The 19,230-nt window shown below is 36.9% G+C and overlaps 1 protein-coding gene across 1 annotated transcript in view; it reads right to left on the bottom strand.

Moving 5' to 3' along the window:
- nampt1 (nicotinamide phosphoribosyltransferase 1) overlaps positions 1-17,629 on the bottom strand; it is a 28,321-nt gene extending 10,692 nt beyond the window's left edge. The window contains exons 1-4 of the mRNA XM_077235151.1: positions 17,396-17,629; positions 5,356-5,512; positions 1,205-1,308; positions 996-1,124 (exon numbers count right to left, since the gene is read on the bottom strand). Of these exons, the coding sequence (XP_077091266.1) occupies positions 996-1,124; positions 1,205-1,308; positions 5,356-5,512; positions 17,396-17,614 (609 nt within the window). The 5' untranslated portion in view covers positions 17,615-17,629. The remainder of the gene's footprint in view (positions 1-995; positions 1,125-1,204; positions 1,309-5,355; positions 5,513-17,395) is intronic.
- Positions 17,630-19,230: the final 1,601 nt, after the last annotated feature.

The raw sequence follows: 19,230 nt of genomic DNA, 5'->3' as shown, positions 1-19,230 counted from the left end.
CTCCCCACCCTCATGGCACTAAAGATGACCGCTGGAATGGTAGTGAAGGTTTAAGGGAAGCTTATTCTAAATATTTTAATTATCAGTATAATGTCGGCTTGCGAGTCTGAAAAGTCTCCAAACAGTTGAGTTATTAGTAAGCACCAGTGCCTTTCCATGGTCATCATAAAGGAAGTAGACGTGTGTTTACAATCTCCTGAATTCACTGGAGAATAGATATGTGGAGCCAAGGGCATACTGACACACACACACACACACACACACACACACACACACACACACACACACACACAGTCTAAATTTACCATCTTCACATGACATGTTTGCCATACATTCAAAGCCATCTGTAATAGGAAACCGACCTCTTACTCAATTAAAGCTGATTTGAATATACAAATGACAAAACTAACGAGCTTTCCCTCGGTGACAGGTGTACTATATCATGATGACTGGATGTCGGGCTGTCAGCATGACTCAGCAGGTTTGATGCTAAACCCTATTGAGATGTTTGGGAGTGATTTGTGTGGCATGATATGTCACTGTTTACACGGTCTATTACAGGAAGTTTGACAGGAGTAGTCCGAACCATGACATGGAAAGTTTGGAAAATGCTGTAGTGATTACAGTGAAAAACGTAAGTCCAATTATACATAATTCTTCTGAAGCAGAAGAGGATCACACTGCCAAACAGACACCCTACTGTTTACTCCACTAATGGTTCATGAATTCTGTGTGTTCTGAGGCTAATATACAGTGCCAAATAAATTATGAATCATATTTTGCAAATATATTCTAAATAAGAACACAACTAAATAGTTAAGATTGAAATGCAGTTTCAAGGCTGGCATTTAAATGGATTCCGGAATAATAATCTTTATATATATATAAAAAAAAAATAACAACGTATACCTAGAATGCAAAGTACGTATCTTTGGATAAAAGTGTTGGATGAATATAAAAATAACTGTAGGGATGAGTTTAGGGTCATGACTCACCTCGACCCAGTTAGTGAGCCAGTAGCACTCCGGATCGGTGCTTTCTACGGTGAACAACACATTCCCACGTGGGATAACACTTCCCTCCGGCACAGCCTTAATCTCGATGGGCAGGTGACCCTTGTATTTCTGCAGTGATATCACATAAGGGATGTTAATGAACATTCAGCACAGGCGGAAAAAAATTTGAGAGATGAGTTTCTCCGTACCTCCAAAATGTAATTCCATCCCTTTTCGTTGAAAACATCATCCTGAAAGTGTTCCCGGTAGACCTCCTTTGCTTCCTGAATCTTCTCTGGTGTGACAACCTGTCCTGTGAGTGCAAAAAGAGAGGGGACAACTGTGAGACTAGAGTAACAACACAGATCTCAAGAAAGCGCAGAAACAATACAGGAATAAGAAGACGTTTTGCACGCGTATAATTGCACACTTTACTGCATCCTTGCATTATTGCATTAAGGGAAACTTCTATGCTCACAGTAAAGCTTTGTCTTACCAATACTGTGCACAATGTAGCTACAAACGGTCTTACAGGCACAGTATCCTTAAAAATAAAACTGCTGCACTACTTGTGTTTTTAGTTTTATTACATTTTAAAGTACTCATTTAGCAGACTTACAAATGAGAACCAGATTAACACTATACCCATGTAAAGTAGGGCATGCAAGGCTTGCAAATATTTAGGTTTTATGTAGGAATACCCGCTTGTTATTGGTATATTTGTATATTTTTGTCATGCATCTGACCAGATGATGATCTGCCTCCAATCCAAAGTTACCAACCGTGTCTAGACTAAAAAAACTAATTTCACTTGTTTTTCTAAAATACATATGAAACTTGGCTGTCACTACGTTGACGTGCACCAATATTGCGATTATTAACAATAATCAGATTAAGGAGTTAATTGCAGTAAAACACGAGAAAACCTCTTCACTTCTCTTTACATGCAGATATTCTGATTATTTGCTAAGTGTGGTTATTTTTACCGCCATTATTCTCATACCCCACAATACAAATGATGAACTTGCATATAGTAGGCGTGTTACTACATTAAATCAATCGGTGCCACATTACGGTACCAGAAAATGCATCTAGTGATATAAACTAGTGTCTGTGAATATCAAACCGCAAAAAGACTATTTAAATACGAATCCTGCATGTCTCTGTGTGAATGAATGGCGCAGATGCGCAGTTTAATTTACCTCACACACACGCACACACACTGAATCAAGCGTGACGGTCGCGTGTTTTCATCTCTGCCATGTCATACGAGGACATGAATGAACGTCATCTCCAGACCCGCTCTGAGAGTCACTTCATGAGCATTTTACCGTTTAATTTGAGAAACTCAATGGTCATCATCAGCAAGTTCAGTTTAACTTGACCAATATTACTGTACTGTATTGTATTGCTGTACAATAGAATTTAGATACGTCTCAACGTAATATTAATTCTAACACTAAAGTAATATTAATAAATTATCAAAACATTTCTTCCATGTTTTAATTTTAAGAGTATAAAGCTCATTTGTGCAGCACTTTGTTTGACAAAAAAAGTTTAATTAAATTAAAAGATAAATTAAATTAATATTTTATGTCTTCATTTAATTACCAAAAAATACGCAACACAGATTTTGTAGGAAATCTTTTCATAGAAAATGAATATATATATAAATAATGGGTGTTTTTATGAATTCAATTAATTGAGTTGCTAGTTTACTGGTAAATATTACAGTACACAAACAATCACAGACAATAGCACTTCTATAAACATCTTACAGTTTCTTTACAGTTATTGAGGCAAACATCCCTAAAATACTGAAAAAGGTACCGTTGGGTACCGGCACCGAATTACAGGTACCGGTTAAAATGTGAATGGTACCCAACACTAATGAGCAAAACACAGCATCTTGTGTACGTCCGCGCCCATGCGTTCTTTGCTCGGGGGGTGATAATGCGATTAAGGTGTCTCATTTGCTGCTAAAATTGGTGTACGCCACATTAATGCAATTATGGTTACTAAGCTTAATCACATCATTTTAATTGAAGTATTGCATTTACATGTGGTAAAGTTTAATTGCATCATTGACAAAATCCCATTACAATCGCATTATGATTGTGCATGCAAATGTACTCATTGTGGCAGACTTTATAAATCCAATATGCACAGTGTATTTTTTATGTGCATGTTTTATTAATTTAATGCATGTTAGCTTATTTTGAAACCTTTATTGGTGATGCAACGTTAGTAAATAGATCAAAAATTTCACAAACGTATTATACCCCTTGTTTTTAACTTATAATTTTTGACTAACCAATCACTTGTTTGTGTGTTTTTTTTTTAAAACATTTACTCAGAATGTCTGTAATTTAAGTAATTCGCTGCTTGAATCTTTAAATTCCTTAAATATCGAGTTTACAAAATGATCTGCAAAACAAATGCTGAGGGTTGGAAATTTAGAACTAATTGTAAAACATTCAAGCATAAACAACTGATGAAAGGAAAACAGCTATAGAAGTAGAAGTAGTGCAACTTTAGTATTTGAAGAATGCTAAAGAAAAATGAAGAATCCAGACTAAAGCTGTGAAACAGACTGGTTTGGGCAGCTGTCTTTTGTGGGTTAAAGAGCAGATGTTCTATTGTCTCATTTCATTCAATAGCACAATTTCTAAAGCCTTAATCCCAGCGCACCATGAAATCCTTTACAAAGTAAAAATAGACAAAATTCCTTTATAAATGTGGCATATTTGATCGGCATGCAAGAACAACAACCTCAAACTAGACTGCTAGTCACACGTCTTGCACTTTAACCGCCTCTTCGTGCTGCTATTTTCTTAGACTATAACTCTACCATCAAGTTCGGTCATTAAAAACTGGCTCCATCACGAGAAAGTCATTTTTTTTTTCTGTTGGCACAAACAGTGTCATTATTTTTCAGCCTGCTTAACCCTTCGGAGTCTTGGGCTATTTTGGCCGTTTTTGAGTACTTTTTTTTTTTTTAATTGTGCAACATAAACAAATGTTTACCATGCCAATGTTTGGTATAATTCTTTTCAGCACAACATCACCTATATGATCAGAAAATTAGTTTTTCACTTTGATGTACTGTATCAACATACTGGACCCAAAATCACACAAAAAACACAAAATCCGAATAGAAAACTATAGCTTTTCTACTACAAAAAACACAAACATGCTCAATGAAGCATTTTAAAAGGTTTAAAATGTAAACGCAAGTTGTAAATGTCAACATATACAGGTACAATTCAGATATAATCAAGCTCTATACAAAAAAATATGATTTACAAAAAAAAAGCCGGTGTAGCCATAGGCTTTTTTTTTTTTTAGCTCAGCCACTTTTAAAAAAATGTTGTGCACACAATTATACAGAGAGCTATATTTAAGGTCTTGCATTCCCAGAGTATGAGGGCAATAGGCGTTTTTTCTTTTCTTTTTTGCTTAGAAACTCTACAAAACACTTCATGTACAATTACACAGATGGTTACATTACAGGGCTTTCATTCCTCGAGTAAGAGGGGTTCCTCAATAGTGCAAATATACCATACAAAAGGTAAAATGAACACACAATCAAACTATACATACAACTATTTACAACAAATATCAGGTGTTTTTTTTATTTTTTATCTGTGCCACTCCTCAAAACAGTTTATCTAAATCTACTACTAAACTACTCCTAAACTACCTAACCTATCTACACTCCTCCTAAACTACTCTCAAAATCTACTCAAACTCTTCCAAAAACTAGCAATAATCTCTCTCTATATACATAACGTATATATGTCTCTCTTTGTCAACTAGTCATCCTCTGCCTTTCAATTTCACTTCTTTGCTCAGTTGGCTCCTCCTCCATTCCCTAAAATGTGCAGCCTGAAGAGCAGAGTCAGCAGATTCACACATTTTTCTCCGTTTTGTATTATGACAAAAACCGACGAAGTTATTAGAATAAATGCAACGCCTGTCGCATCACATCTGGCGTTCTTTTACGAACGTGTCAGTATTTTTTTATAGAACGTTTAAATGATCATATCTCCGTTTTTACTTGGTCTATCAACACAAAACAAAAAGTAAAATAGGATTTCAAGCCAGCACTTTCGACAGAAGTGGACGGCAGCGCTCAACGTGACTTTGTTTTTATGCTTCGACATCTTAAACTGGTCATGTAACTTGATCACGCCGGCGTGATCGGCGACCCCGAATAGTTAAGAGCAGAATGAAGCAAACTGACTATAAGTTTGGAGGGAAGGCTGCATACTTTAGCATGAACACAACCCAAAATTACAGCAGGGCTGCATTTCCCATTTACAAGTTAAATCAGCATTGGCCACCACGTCCAACATACCTTTTAAGTATTTGTTGAGAATGTACTGAAGCCCATAGAAGACCGTCTTGTCGTATTTGACTTTTCTGAGCTTGGTAGAGTCTGTCCTCTTCTCACGGCACTCAAAGTAAGAATACACCTTACTAGTGTTGGGTGGGTACTGTTTGTAATGCGTGACCTGCAAGAAAGAAAAATTAATATTATATATTCAATTTATAATCTGAATTCATATAAAAAAGCGAGATCCAAACAACATAACGCCTCACATTGTTCCGCTGGCACTGCTCTGTTGAATTTGCAACCCTGTCTCAACACCATTTCTTGTAATTCAGACTGATGACTCTAGCTTGTCTGCCAGACCTCCAGCACCAAATTGCACACATCATTAGACAGACATCACTACTATTATTGTTCATACTGACCATAAGCATTACTGTTAGCATGCAGCTCATCCTACACAGTTTATGCAGGCATGGTTTGTAAGGAATTACAAACCTGCGCACATATATTCAAACGCACATAACTATAGAATCAATTCTTAATGCGCATGTGAACACCATCAGCGTCTACCACAGGTTCACGTTTAAAGTCTGTTTAGAGAGAACGGTGTCATCTTAGCGGCCCCTAATTTAATAACAATTGATCATTTAGACGGAAGTGAATCAATCAAAACAAACTTTAGCTGGAAAAAACATTTTTCAAGAGCCACTATAAAACCAAACCAATCTCTGTTACCTTAAATTATATGTTTATCTCTGTAAAGCTGCATCGAAAACAATCTACATTGTTAAAAGCGCTATATAAATGAGGATGACTTGACTTGACTATAAAGGGGTGGAGTTTGGGGTGTGTAATATCATGATTTTAGAATGAATGATGAATGATTGGATGAATGATCGTGAATGATTAAATGTATCCATGATCTGCCTTTGGAGAGAGATCATAGTATCGTGCTACAGAGCAGCAGTTCTGACGCCCTGTCCCAAAATACCCACAAAACGCAACGTACATTCACATCATACATTTAGCAACGGTGCTTTAGGGTCACGTATACGTGACATTGCAGTTCTTCTCCATCACGAAAGTTTATTATTTGCATTTGACTCAAATGCTCCTCTCTCCATCCAGTTACAAACACTTCTGTCGGTTAATAAAGATCCGGCACGATTGGACTCGTCTATTAAAAGTGTCAAAGTCACCCTGTGGTAAAAAAAAACAACAAGCTTTTAATGTTGTTTATCTGTCTATGTGGTGTTTTTAATATGCTTTTAGACAAACCATGTGCAAATTCATCAGTCAGCAATGATTGCACCATTGCTGACATTATTTTCTCCTTAAAACTGCAGTGAACCAAAGACAGTCTCAAAAACACCGTTTGAAACCACTGGTGCTTCTGACGTCACAAACTACCTTGTAACCAAACAGATCAATGTGTGATCATCAATGAGTGGATCTCTGAGCTGAGTGAGTGAGTGGAGGCGGGGCTCATTTGCATATCCACGTATACTAAATGAGGCAAGGGTGTAGTGTGAAGAGTTTTTGTTCTTTTCAAGGAAAAAACATTTAAATATGAGAGGACCATTCTTACACAGTTTTAATAGTAATAAATAATAAAAGGCTGTAATTATGAAGGCTATTTATTGGTTGAATATCTGTTAGCATAGCACGACCTCGCAACAACCCACAACAGAATAATGGTGGTAGGGGTGTGACGGTTACTATATAACCGTGAGACCGACGGTTATAGTTGAACACCGTCATTAGAACTCTACGTATAACCGCCAAAACAGTGTTATTAAAATATTTTTTACAAAAAAAATTTATCATAGAAAATGTTTAAATACTAATATCAGCTCACGAGGGAAACGTAACAGCACGCGTGTCGCCGCAACCGAGGTTGAACGACTTCAAGCCGAATCTGCCCGAGCATGTACGTCTCACCGCACCGGCACCCAGTTTGCGCATCTAACAGGGCTCGAATTTATTTCGGTCCGGGATTGCGGGTATTGCGCATCATTTTAATCATTCCCGCAGGTCTTGCGTTTATAATGCGGGAAATTCCCACAAACATTCATTCAATCTAGCATGTAGGCCTATGAGTAAATTTAACCTAACAGATTATAAGATCAAATCAGTCATTTTAAAACTTTCTGCGAGACGCAATTTCACAAACAGCGTGAGTGATTCTGCCAATGCCGCGTCTTCTCTGTCTCTTAAAATAGGTTAAACAAGGCAAGCCAATCGCGCTGCAGCTGCGCAGTCGGTGATTCTAGACTCTCGCGTTTCAGGAGTCGGGACATTTGATGGAAATGTCACTTGCACAATCAGGCCATTGTATCGTCACTATTGTATATAATTTGTGCGTCTTTTTAAGTCTTACCTATTTAAACATTCAAGCGATTTTAAACCGCATAACAAACAGCTGGTGAGTAACAAAACTGAGTTATTTTTCTTGAATTATAGCACTTTAACGGTCAAAAGCACACAACATTGTCTAAATTCCAGTCTTGAGGAGTATCCTCTCAAAAACAATCGGTTATTTCTTAAAACTTAAAAAAATTATACAAAAGGAAAATGCATGTGACACTATAACAGGGCTCGAATTTCGGTGCGGGATTGCGGGTATTGCGCATCATTTTAATCATTCCCGCAGGTCTTGCGTTTATAATGCGGGAAATTCCCGCACACATTCAATCAATCTAGCATGTAGGCCTATGAGTAAATTTAACCAAACAGATTATAAGATCAAATCAGTCATTTTAAAACTTTATGCGAGACGCAATTTCACAAACAGCGTGAGTGATTCTGCCAATACCGCGTCTTCTCTGTCTCTCAAAATGTGTTGCACAAGGCAAGCCAATCGCGCTGCAGCTGCGAGCACACACTCTAGACTCTCGCGTTTCAGGAGTCGGGACATTTGATGGAAATGTCACTTGCACAATCGTGCCATTGCATCGTCACTATTGTTTATAATTTGTGCGTCTTTTTAAGTCTTACCTATTTAAAAATTCAAGCGATTTTAAACCGCATAACAAACAGCTCGTGAGTAACAAAACTGAGTTATTTTTCGCGAATTATAGCGCTTTAACGGTCAAAATCACACAACATTGTCTTAATTCCGGTCTTGGGGAGTATACTCAAAAAACACAATCGGTTATGTCTTAAAAAAATAATACAAAAAGAAAATGCATGTGACACTATAATGAAAACAGTATGGGCCGTTCACGTTACGTCTTTTGCGCGTTCATCCTTTACTGAAACGTCTTCATCTTCATGGAGAACGTGGCTCATGATTGCTTAGCAACAGGGAGCCCTTTTAAAAAAAGAGGAGAAAGTGGCGCGGACTGCGCTTTACACGCAACATGTGAACGTGGATCCGTGCACTAGCTCTTAAAGTGAGAGTAGCCTAAAATGTGTCTGTCATTATTGTATATAAAACAACAAAAGATAGCATTAATTTTAAGGAATCAGGATTAATAGCCTATGTATTCAAATTATACAGGACTAAAAGCCTATTCCGTGTTATTTTACATTTGATTACTTTTTTCCGTTTCTGTAGTATTTCTGAATAGCCTACTAGTGTTATTAGACCTAAACTTTTCTCTTTATTTCATGTATTTATTTGTGCTACTTTTTTCAATTTAATTCAAAGATTGAAATCAAGCTTTCTTTTGTTGTGTAAACTAAAAAAATGACCCCATTGTAAAAACACAAATACAATGAGTGAGCAAACATTTAGCTGAACGTATTTTTAAAAATTGTCTAAAAAAACTCCCCCCTCAAATTAAAAAATTCCCCCCATAAGAATAACCTAAAGGGGGATTTCCCCCCTATTTTCCAAAACGAAATTCAGGCCCTGGTCTAAATTGCAAAGTTCATTGCAACGTTTTTTTTGTTTTGTTAAGGATTTGTTTACTGTGTGTGATTCATTTAATGGAAAGCACATTCAGTTCTAGTTGTCTTGCTGTTAATTTGAAATAAACGTAGAGCAAGTAGCTAATCAGTGTCTGCTCGTTTATTCAAATGTCTCAACGCATTCCCCCCCGGGCGACGGTTATGTTACAAACCGTGACATTTGACTCACGTCATAACCGTCATCACCGATTCTGAAACTGGCACACCGCTAAATGGTGGTATTTTGCACAAGGACGTTTTCTTCAGAAAATTTAAAACAAATCCAGTTTGCCCTCTTGCTCTTCAAAGAGTTGTGATATAAATACACCCTATGCCGAGAACGTGACTACAGTTACACAAGACATCAAACAGACAACCTACTTAGCTCACTTCTGATATTTTGTGCATGCTGACCTTTCCCTGGCAGTTTTTGGCTGTTCTCCTGTGTACAGGCCAGCCTGGGAAAGGTTACACACTCATGGTTATGCCTGACAGCTACAAAAGCTGTTCCCTTACACCCTGAGGGTGAACTTCAGGAAGCTTTTTCTCCCAAAGGGCAGAAGTCCTTGTGGAGCAGCAGCCCTGGAAGTCCTGGACTGGAGGCCCTTTCCCTTCTGGAAAAGGCCGTTCGTGTGAACAGCTGCATTTGGTCCAGGCATGCGCAACAACTGGCTGCGTGCACGGAGGACATGCTACAGAGTTGGCTTTAGACCACGGTTTCAGCCTGGGAGGTTGTATAAGCAGTAATTTTAAGGTGTGGCAAACTGAAATGAAAGTAAACGCATACCTTCAGTCTAGGGGTCAAACAACTAAAAATCAAGTCAGGAATCTTGTGGCGCTTTTCCACTACACAGTACCAGCTCGCCTTGGCTCGGCTCGACTCGACTCGACTCGCCTTTGTTTGGTTTTCCACTGTGTAAAAGTTGTACCTGTACCTGCTTTCGGGTACTTTTTTTCGTACCACCTCCGGCGAGGTTCTAAGCGAGCTGAGGCGAGCTAAGGCGATACTAAAATGTGACGTGAAAACAATGCCGACTGCTGATTGGTCAGAGAGAATCGTCACTATTCACTGCGTCATCATTGCACGCGCCAGATGGAGTATCCAGAATAACCCCGCCTTTTTTAAATAGTTTAGCCAGAGATAGTTACTAAACTTACTACTATTATTATGGCAACTCGGAAGAATACGCCGTGGTCAAACGAGGAGGTGCAGACATTCCTTTGTTTGGTTGCCGAAGAGAGGATCCAGCGAGAGCTTGATGGGGCAACGAGGAACGAAAGGCGTCGCTATGACGACCGGGTACTATTTGTGGCGATACTTTCTGCAATGGAAAACGGAACGAAAAGCGAGCCGAGTCGAGGCGAGCCAAGGCGAGTCGAGTCGAGTCGAGCTGGTACTGGTAATGGAAAAGCGCCATTGGTGTCTCTAGAGTCAGATCTTAGATTCAGTAGTCATGTCAAAGCAATAAATAAATCAGCATACTATCACCTGAAATATATTGCAAGAATTAGATGCTTTGTTTCCAGTCAAGACTTAGAAAAACATGTGCATGCTTTCATCACCAGTAGGGTGGATTATTGTAATGGACTTCTCACTGGCCTTCCCAAAAAGACCACAAGACAGTTGCAGCTCATACAGAATGCTGAGCAGAACCAGACCATATGAACACATCACACCAGTCCTCAGGTCTTTACACTGGCTGCCAGTTACATGTAGGATTGATTTTAAAGTATGATTACTGATAAATAAATCATTCAATGGCCTAGGACCTCAATACATTGCAGATATGCTCACTGAATATAAACCCAACAGATCACTCAGATCATTAGGATCACATCGGCTAGAAATACCAAGGGTTCACTCTAAGCATGGCGAGTCTGCTTTTAGCTACTATGCCAGCCGCAGCTGGAACCAGCTTCCAGAAGAGATCAGATGTGCTCCTACAGTAGTCACATTCAAATCCAGACTCAAAACACATCTGTTTAGCTGTGCATTTACTGAATGAGCACTGTGCCACTGTTCGTCCGACTGTTTGAACTGTATTTTATTTTATGTTTTAATTATTCTGATTTCATTTGATTATTTCTGTATTTTATCTTTTATTCTAAACTGTTTTAATTATTCTGATTTCTTTTGATCATTTTAATTTCTTATATGTAAAGCACTTTGAATTACCATTGTGTATGAAATGTGCTATATAAATAAACTTGCCTTGCCTATAATATTGTGAACAAGTTGTAAAACTGAACCATTTATATCTAATCTGATGTTCCGAAGAGGACCCATTAGTCAAAAATGGACTGAAATATCCTGGAGGCTGAGCGATTAACCTTCATTTATTTATATTTCAATTTTGGCTTCAAACGAAATTTATTTTCGAAATTTATTTTCAAACGAAAATACAACAATAGAGATAAAACAATTCCTTTAAAGCGGTACACTTTTGGCACTCCTTAACATACAAATCAATCAAATCATGTAACATGACTGTCGTTAAATGCGGTATATTGTGGGACGTGCTTGATATTAAAAAAGAGTTATTAGTCTAAAGCGGCTTTCTGTGCACGAGCTCCGAGATGGAGCTAAATCGGCTAAATATGCAGACAAGCGAAGTATACCTGTTTTGGGTTTTGGATAAGTCCCTAAACGGTCAAATACTAACGAAAATAAGGCGAGTATTACCATAAACACAGGCAGTAATGTCTCAAGTGAACATAAACAGTTAGGAAATAAATCGGATGCGTGCCAGTATATTGGATCCGTGCATTTGGTCTTAAAGTGACAGCAGCCTGTCATATCTGCTGCCGTCTGTGTCATTAATGTTAATCTAACAAAAGACAGAGAACATTACAAACTTTGATGTGATCACATTTGTGAATATGATTGAATATAAAATTACAACTATAAAAACTGTATATTTTACATTTATTTCAATTAGTATGACAGTATCAGACTCATTCATTATGTCATTTTCAATGCTTCAAGTGGGAGGACTGACACTGCTGGACTCTTGAACACTCGTTCTTGAGCTTTCTATAGAAGTATATATGACCACTGAACAATCCTGTGTGCTCTATTACTCTGACCTGGATTTTACTCCATCTATATTCAAACATGAAATATTAACCACGCCCCCCTTTAATTCCTGATGTAATTTTCTTCATACCTTCTCACCACCTCTTGTTCTACATGTCAGTTGCTTCTATAGTTTCATGCTGTTTCTATCTGAGACAAAACTGTGAATGGAGTGTAAACGTCAAACGTTTAACTTTAAGTAGCATCACAAGTAGTGGTCGACCGATATATCGCCACAGCCGATATATCGGCTGATATTTGGCATTTTTATAAATATCGGCATCGGTTGATACGTTTTTCTGATTGGCCGATGTGTTGGAAGTGGGACTTTTATTTTGACGGCGCTCTGGACTTTTATTTTGACTAAGGCGCTGAGAACACCAGCGCCTGAGAAGAGAACAGCAGCGCCTGATCACACAGCACTCATTCACATTCTCCATCTTCATTAGCTTACCATCTCTGTCAGTCATATATAGGCCTGTCACGATAACTAATTTTGCTGGACAATTGTCCAAGAAAATATTGCGATAAACGATAATATTGATAATAAACGATAATATTGTCGTTCTGGGACCATTTTCATCTAAAATAATGCTAATGGCATAATAATGCAGGTACACCTTTTCAAAGATCAATAAACTTTTATTTCTAAAGACTATTTAAATGAACAAAACAACCAAAAACAATAAAAGCAATCCAGTCTCTTTGGTAGAGAGAGAGAGAGAGAGAGAGAGAGAGAGAGAGAGAGAGAGAGAGACGAGGGGAAAAAAACAAGCATGCAAATGGAAATTATCGCGGCCCGGAATAATTATCGAGCTCATTTTTTTTATCATGCGATTAATTGATTTATTGATTATCGCGACAGGCCTAGTCAATTCTAATACTTTGTTAGACGACACTGGTAAATGAATAAAGTAAATGGTATGCGAAAAAGTAAAGTGTTTGTTTTTATATTATTTGTAACAGAAAAGGCAAACAATCAGGCTAAAATACTTTCTAATTTACCGTCAACATTCAGCAAATCCATCTACACCATTTAAACAAATCTCTGAATATCTAATAAACATTTAATTCCACAAACCTTGCAGATTTAATAGAATCCAGCTGTGATATCTTGTGAAGTGTGTATTTGTAGCCTCATAAACATGTTTCTGCGAGTGACGGTCGGTCTGTGTGTAGTGAGTGAATGCGAACAGAGGATCAGCTTCACAGGAGATGCGATCAAAAACTTTAAATCCTTCATTTTAAAATATGCTGTGCTGTATCCAGTTGCACTGTCATATTCATATCGTTTTCACTGTGTGCTGTATGTAAAATGAGTGTTACCTTGTCTTAGTTTGAAAAATATATGATTACCAGTGCGCACAAAATTACCAGATTACTGAGTGCCCTGTTACAGTGTTTACTTCCTTTTTATTCACATATATATTTTTAAACAAATACTTAATTTGTGAAAAATACTGTAATATGATTGCAGTTTCAAGAAGTTGCCAGCTAAAGTAAAAGCATGTTTATTTTAAAGATTTGTTTTCTAATTTACTTATAATTTATTAAAATAAACATAAAGTAGGCTATATATATATATATATATATATATATATATATATATATATATATATATATATATCGGCCACCCTGCTCTCTAAGATATCGGCAATCAAAAAAAACTATATCGGTCGACCACTAATCACAATTAAAACCAGAGCTCACAGTCTGACTTACTCAACAGTCCTGAAAGAGAACAGCAGGAAAATATTCATTATCAAGAAGACACAGAAAGCAGACTGTAGTGTTGACTGAACAAATAAGGAACAGCCAGCTATTTTCCACACGTGATCTTTGACCCTCCAATGACCTCTGGAGGATCTTTAAGTAATGAAGCGTCCCTTAAAAGGCTAAATGAACGTGTCGTCAGCCTCAATGCACAACACGAGAATCCTATTACATCCGCGGTGGGAGGATAAAAGACAAATGCATCCACTCCCGTTCTCTAGCAGCACCAAGGAAAGAAAACACTGATTAAACATAGATGAGAACATATCCACAACATAACAGACAAAACAGCAGTCAATGACGCTACTCTCAAGGACAGAGAGCATTGGGCCAGGTGAAAAGTCAAAGACACAAATAATAACTTCAGGACTCAGTCTACTAAGTAAAACTTGCTTACAATTGACATTGTAACGATTCAAAAGGTTATGACACTTCCTTCATACCATTTGTTTAAACTGAATAATAAACACTTTGTTTGCATCACGTGTTGGGACACGACAGCAGTTTCTCATGATACAGCATCTTGCAACATTACATGGCACTAAAGTATAATACATAAACTGTATTTACTTTTAAAATATTGTGAAACTGGTGAATGTGCACGTTTTGTTTTTAATTTTTGTCCAAGAAATTTGAGGATGCACGCTTGACCAGAGTTTAACATATTCCAAAAAAAAAAAGATTGATAGCATATATGTCTGTTAAGCAGAAAAGATTTTCTTCTCTCTGACACAATGTAAGGGACACTCATATTTCCACCCAGCACAAGTCATTTAGTAACCCAGATTTAACCTTTCATTTCTATTTCTATTTTTTTATGATCAGACTGATGCCCCACAAATTTAACATTTTTAAATGTAGTTTTTGTTTACACTAAATGGCTCTTTAATTTAGTTTTCTACTTTAAGTTTAATGTTTAGTAAGTTTTTCAGGATATTAAGTTTTTGGCCAGCCAATATTAAAGGGTTAATTCACCCAAAAATTGAAATTATCCCATAATTGACTCACCCATCCTAGGTGTATATGACCGTTACCGGAAGCCACTGAGTTATAAACATAGACTGTAAAAAAAGATGGACGACGCCCCTTCGTTCTCTTCCATTGACGAGAAGTGAAGCCGCCATTGTACCGATATGCCGCTGACATCTTGGGATGTGAGTCTGCGCAGTTGCGATTTCGGGACCAGACATGCGCAGTAGTGAGCAGGAAGTAAAGCCGCGAAATCAACGTCCCGCCCTCACTCTGGCTGAATCAATCGCAAGCACACGCCTCTGCTGCAGAACAACCCATTATGTCGGTGTGAAATAATTAATTATAGAAATTTAGATATTACATTTATAGCTCCAATCTCCTCAGTCCTCCAAAGATCCCGAAGAAAAGTCAGTTTGTGCTTCAGTGACTACTTCGCTCAAAGAACCTGTCAATCACAGCTGTCAATCATGTGCGTCACAGCGCCGTTTTTATAGCATCAAATAACTAACTAAAAACAAACTTATTTTAAAAACAAACACTTGAAATTATATCAGCGTGATGAAAACTACAGTAAATGACAGAAACTATCTTTGGAAAAAAGATATGTGAAGTGTATTTTAATTGTTTAGTTGGTCTCACATCCCATTGAATAACATGGGGAGGCGGGGTTTATGAGCTATACTAGGACCGGCCACCGGGGGGGCGATCGAGACGCTTTGGCTTCACTTTTCAGGGCTTGTGCGGCACACTTTTTCCTTATAAATATGGATGTTTTTCTTACAAAAATGCATGGCTTCGCTTCAGAAGGCCTTTATTCTGTTGCGTCTCCTGCACTACTCTGGAATGTGTGGCCATTATCTTTAAAATCCTTGACAAGCATGGATACATTTAAAAAGGCTTATCAAGCTTTTGGTGTTTGATTAGGTCTGAGAACTGGGAGTGATTTGTCGTTAGATTTTCTTGGTGTCATGTTTTGATGTTATTTTATGTTTCTATGTATTTAAGAGTTATTTACAGGTCCATTTTAATGGTTTTGAAAGTGTTTTATAAATAAAAATTGAGTTGTATTAACCCCATGGAGCAATATGGATTACTTTTATGATGGATGATGGATGTGCTTTTTTGGGCTTCAAAATCTGATGTTGCATTAACTCCCATTATAAAGGTTGGAAGAGCCTAGAAATTATTTAATATAACTCTGATTGTGTTCAGCTGAAAGAAGAAAGTGATATACACCTAGGATGGCTTGATGGGGAGTAAATTATTGGATCATTTTCATTTTTGGGTGAACTAGCCCTTTAATGCATAAACTGATATCAGTTAAATACATTTTACAACATTATATGTATCCAGGCTGTTTAGTGTCATTTTCATGTGAGATATAATATATATCTACGAAACCTAAAAATATACGAATAATATACAGCCAAAATATACGAAACCTTTACAATAATGTGCATGAAAAACTGAAATTAATTCATGGTCTATTTTATATTTTATACATTAATAGAAAACAAGTTTTGGTGTCATAAAATCTATTTTAACTTAGTTTCTGTTGTCGTTTATGATATTAACACTGTTACAGTACACATAAGTGCAGATGTATTCACTACACTAAAAGTAACGTTACATAATATATATGTCATGAACTTTACATTAGAAATCAGCCTTCATGTACAGTGCAGTCACAAGCAAATGCAACACATTTAATTGTTTTGCAATACAATGACACTAAATATGTTGAATTTTGAAACTTGAGCCATTTACAAATATAATAATCTAACGTTGTTAGAAATTGATTTAGAAATCCCAAAGTAACGTTACAGTAACTGTTACAATTACGTTACCTCAAATCACACCGTTGACACGATTACAAAAAGGATAATACAGCTCTAGTAACGTTAGAAGGTTAGTAGCACAGATATCATTCAAAATTGTTATAATAAACCACGAAACACTGGGTCTTAATGAACTTTATCTAGTTTCGCAAGATGAATCAATTTCCTGAGAAACCAAATGCTTTCAGTTTTGCTTTTGAAAAAAAAAGTCTCCCCTCAGGACCTTCGCCTCTCGCCCTTAAGGTGTAGTTCACACTCTTTTCTGCTTATATTCAGCTATCACTGACATAAACAGTCATATTCTCCTCAGAGAAATAAAGATGTGGATGTACCTGTCGTCTCTCCTCACACACATTCGGCCTAGCTGCTACCGACCTGACTGACACCGACTCAACCGTTAACGGCCTGAAGGAAACCACCTTCATTTCTCGTTCCCTTTCCCTCGTTTTCCTCTCAGTCACGGGTTCAGCGATGTGTAACCCAGACTCGGTTTAGGATCTTTGCTCACCTTGTAGGAGTCAGTGGCTAATAAGATGTTGAAGTCCACGGCGCCTGTGTGCTGCTCCATCTTCCCCTTGACGTGACTGGAGTCGCGCGCTGCTGTCAGTTTCTGTTGTTCCCTCTCAACCAACCGCCGTTGATGAGGAGGGTGAGTGACGCAATCAGAATGGGCGGGAGCGAATGGGGTGGACTGGCCAATCAGTGCATGAGGAGAGCGAGACGTCATTGCAGGGGGTGAGGCGTGGTTTTTATTATTTTTTTATTCAACTTTCATAAAAGCTTACAATGACATTTAAAGTCAAACATAAGCCAAACAGATATTGGGGAAAACATATAACAGATCTTACATTTTGAACGGAGTAAAAGATAATTATTTAAGTAAACAAACAAACAAACAAACATAATTTAAGTAAAAAAAATCTATTTTTTTTTCAATATAAGAAATGTTTGAGAGAGGCTTGGTACTTCTTTTTAAATTAACATTTTGCAAGTAACAACAATTAACATTCATTCCATCAACATAAATCCTACTGACATTTGAAATTAACCATCACAACAATTGACTATACGAGGGACATAGAGTATTGACATTTAAACAGATTATACATACAATTATAATATATATATATATATATATATATATATATATATATATATAAAAGAAAGGCAAATAAATAAATTTGCATTACTTTCGTTTTGACTCAAGTAGGGGGGTAGAAATCTAATTTAAACATGGTATCTCTGTTCATTTAATATCTGGGATGTTTTAATTGCTTTTTTTTTTCTTTTAAATTTACATAGGGAATCGTGAGGTGTGGTACTTACCGGAAAGTGAATGGATGAATCAGAAAGATAATTTAAAAAACAATTTTTTTTTAAATTAGAAAGCCCTTAACTTTATGTTTTGCTTTACCATTTACTGTGATTGTCCATACAATATAATTTTACGTTATATAATTATCAATAGACATTTATTTAATTGATTAACTTTATTTACTTTTTATTTACAAGTGGTGCCATAAAATTAAGTTTTGAAAAAAAAACTATTATGGAAATACTGTTCGTCATCGATTGTATTTGCACAAAACTGCATTGGTGGTTTTCTTTTCTTTTTTGTGAATTTATTTTCAGGAGACTACCAGTGGACATAATGTACAGTTTCATTGTTTGATTTTCACCCTTCAATCTATATGCAATTTAGTTTGGGACATGTCAGTGGGATGGTTTTGGTTTATTGTTTTCAAACAAGATATCTATGAAGCTATAAGGATTATAATATAACTATAATGCTATACAAAAGTTATTTTTAGCCAATATTTTAGTTCAATTTTATCTAGTCATAAAATGATTGGCATGTTCTGACCAATCTCTGCAAGAGCTGATAATGACGTCAAGACAGGGCCCAGCCCCTCAAACTCAGCCAATCACAGGGCTGTTGTAGCCGCTCTCTGATTGGCCGTGTGAAAGGCTGTGTACATGACGTCAGTTCTACGGACTGCAGTTACATATAATGGACAGAGGGTGAGGTGTCATGAAACAGTAAGATTTCTAATCTAGGTTAAATACCCATTTGCCTCAGAAAGAAATTAGTAGTCTACTGTTTTTATTTATTTATTTAACAAACATAAAGTAATATATTAGTAGACTCTGTCCTGTTGTGTAACAGCAAGGAAGTGTTATGTAATTGTAAAATCTTTCATATATGGCTAAATGGTTGCTGAACCAACCAACCAACTCAAGTTTCTTTCCGTATATTCACACTCTCATTCCATACATTCAAGTTTCATTCCACATATTCACACTCTCATTCCATATATTCAAGTTTTATTCCATATATTTAGT

This window comes from Siphateles boraxobius, unplaced genomic scaffold, assembly GCF_051911475.1.
Source record: "Siphateles boraxobius isolate OS27281-9 unplaced genomic scaffold, OSU_SipBor_1 19, whole genome shotgun sequence".
Lineage (NCBI taxonomy): Eukaryota > Metazoa > Chordata > Actinopteri > Cypriniformes > Leuciscidae > Siphateles > Siphateles boraxobius.
The sequence above is the reverse complement of the archived record's forward strand: the minus strand, read 5'-3'. Positions and strand labels throughout refer to the sequence as shown.